General features: G+C 46.4%; 1 protein-coding gene across 1 annotated transcript; it reads right to left on the bottom strand.

Annotated features, from left to right (window-relative positions):
• Nucleotides 1-1,629: 1,629 nt before the first annotated feature.
• On the bottom strand, nt 1,630-2,400 carry LOC138351687 (major royal jelly protein 5-like). Its single transcript, XM_069303707.1, has one exon. The coding sequence runs from the start codon at nt 2,398-2,400 to the stop codon at nt 1,630-1,632; it is 771 nt and encodes a 256-aa protein (XP_069159808.1).
• Between the last annotated feature and the right edge of the window lie 232 nt (nt 2,401-2,632).

Raw genomic sequence — 2,632 nt, 5'->3', positions numbered from 1 at the left:
GGTATTTTGGATGAGTTAGGATAAGACAAAATTGGGCTTAATTATCATACACCCGATTTTGTCTTAACTCCGGGGAAAGGGAGCTGTAACACCCAGGACCTCCCCCCCCCCCCCTTAGAGTTCACACCCAGATAAGCCTTCTCCAAGAGGTCAGCCCAGATGACCTCTGGTTTATCTTGTATATTGATTAAAAATTCCTGGGTTAGTCTTAGTCAGCATAGTTTCAAGTATGTAATATTTCATGCAAGGAAATTAGACTCCAGATTCTTATGTGTAAACATCCCTGGATCTCCCCCTTTTTGGCCAGGTCAGAGGTCAGTCACATGTAATTAATAACTCCTCTCTTGAAGAGTGTATGGTGAATGTCAAACAAGCTTTTTGAAATATTTCTTGAGAGTTTGTACACTCTTGGTGGGTAGCAACAGCAGATCTCCCCCTCCCCCTTGTGGGGGTTGTATATAACGGTCCTGTAGGGACTTAGGAGAGCAGAGTGCGGTACACCGGGATCGAGAGCGGGTCTGTGAAGAACATCTCAGCCAGGGAGAGACAGAGGTCTTAAGGTAATGTGTGTGATCTCTGAAGTTTTGTTCCATGTCCAAATTTCTTAACTTTGCCAGTGTTAGAGTAGGATTTATAAGTGGTGATTGACATAATTTTGGTGTTACAGTGTACTCACCTAGTTTTGCTTGCGGGGGTTGAGCTCTGGCTCTTTGGTCCCGCCTCTCAACCGTCAATCAACAGGTGTACAGGTTCCTGAGCCTATTGGGCTCTATCATATCTACACTTGAAACTGTGTATGGAGTCAGCCTCCACCACATTGCTTCCTAATGCATTCCATTTGTCAACCACTCTGACACTAAAAAAGTTCTTTCTAATATCTCTGTGGCTCATTTGGGCACTCAGTTTCCACCTGTGTCCTCTAGTGCGTGTGCCCCTTGTGTTAAATAGCCTGTCTTTATCAATCCTGTCGATTCCCTTGAGAATCTTGAATGTGGTGATCATGTCCCCCCTAACTCTTCTGTCTTCCAACGAAGTGAGGTTCAATTCCCGTTGTCTCTCCTCGTAGCTCATACCTCTCAGCTCGGGTACCAGTCTGGTGGCAAACCTTTGAACCTTTTCCAGTTTAGTTTTATGCTTGACTAGATATGGACTCCATGCTGGAGCCGCATACTCCAGGATTGGTCTGACATATGTGGTATATAATGTTCTGAAAGATTCCTTACACAAGTTTCTAAACGCCGTTCTTATGTTAGCCAACCTGGCATATGCTGCTGATGTTATCCTCTTGATATGAGCTTCAGGGGACAGGTCTGGTGTGTGTGTGTGTGTGTGTGTGTGTGTGTGTGTGTGTGTGTGTGTGTGTGTGTGTGTGTGTGTGTGTGTGTGTGTGTGTGTGTGTGTGTGTGTGTTTTGTGTGTGTGTGTGTGTGTGAGTGATACACACGCACATATGCATGCATTAAAATAAACATGTTGGAATTCTCGACAAGAACACAAGTGGAATAAAAATAGGAAAACAGTATTTTGTGACAAACACACACACACACAGAGCACCTGCGTGTTGGCACCGGTCACTGTTTGGACTGCTAACATTGTACAGCAGTGACGGTGACGTGCTTGACTGCACAAGTCACATAGTGTCAAAATATATCACTGAGGAGTCGTCAAGATTCATCACAGAGGAGTCATCAAGAGTCATCACAGAGTCAAGAATCATCACAGTGTCAAGAGTTATCATGGAGTCAGCAGTCATCATAGCATCATGAGTCATCACAGAGTCAAGCGTCATCACCGAAACAAGAGTTATCACAGAGACAAGAGTCATCACAGTATCAAGAGTCATCACAGAGACAAGACTCATCACAGCGTCAAGAGTCATAACAGCGTCAAGAGTCATCACAGAGTCAAGAGTCATCACAGTGTCAAGAGTCATCACAGAGATAAGACTCATCACAGCGTCAAGAGTCATAACAGCGTCAAGAGTCATCACAGAGTCAAGAGTCATCACAGTGTCAAGAGTCATCACAGATTCAAGAGTCATCACAGCGTCAAGAGTCATCACAGCGTCAAGAGTCATCACAGAGTCAAGAGTCATCACAGAGTCAAGAGTCATCAAAGTGTCAAGAGTCATCACCGAGTCAAGAATCATCACAGCGTCAAGAGTCATCACAGAGTCAAGAGTCATCACAGTGTCAAGAGTCATCACAGTGTCAAGAGTCATCACAGCGTCAAGAGTCATCACAGAGTGAAGAGTCATCACCGAGACAAGAGTCATCACAGCGTCAAGAGTCATCACAGAGTCAAGAGTCATCACCGAGTCAAGAGTCATCAAAGTGTCAAGAGTCATCACAGCGTCAAGAGTCATCACCGAGTCAAGAGTCATCACCGAGTCAAGAGTCATCACAGCGTCAAGAGTCATCACAGAGTGAAGAGTCATCAAAGGAGGTTATCGGGGACGACAACCTCAGCCGCTGGTGGCCGGGGACGACAACCTCAGCCGCTGCTGGCCGGGGACGACAACCTCAGCCGCTGCTGGCCGGGGACGACAACCTCAGCCACTGCTGGCCGGGGACGACAACCTCAGCCACTGCTGGTGGGGGATGACAACCTTAGCCTGAACAGAAGGAAGGGCT

This window comes from Procambarus clarkii, chromosome 50, assembly GCF_040958095.1.
Source record: "Procambarus clarkii isolate CNS0578487 chromosome 50, FALCON_Pclarkii_2.0, whole genome shotgun sequence".
NCBI lineage: Eukaryota > Metazoa > Arthropoda > Malacostraca > Decapoda > Cambaridae > Procambarus > Procambarus clarkii.
The sequence above is the reverse complement of the archived record's forward strand: the minus strand, read 5'-3'. Positions and strand labels throughout refer to the sequence as shown.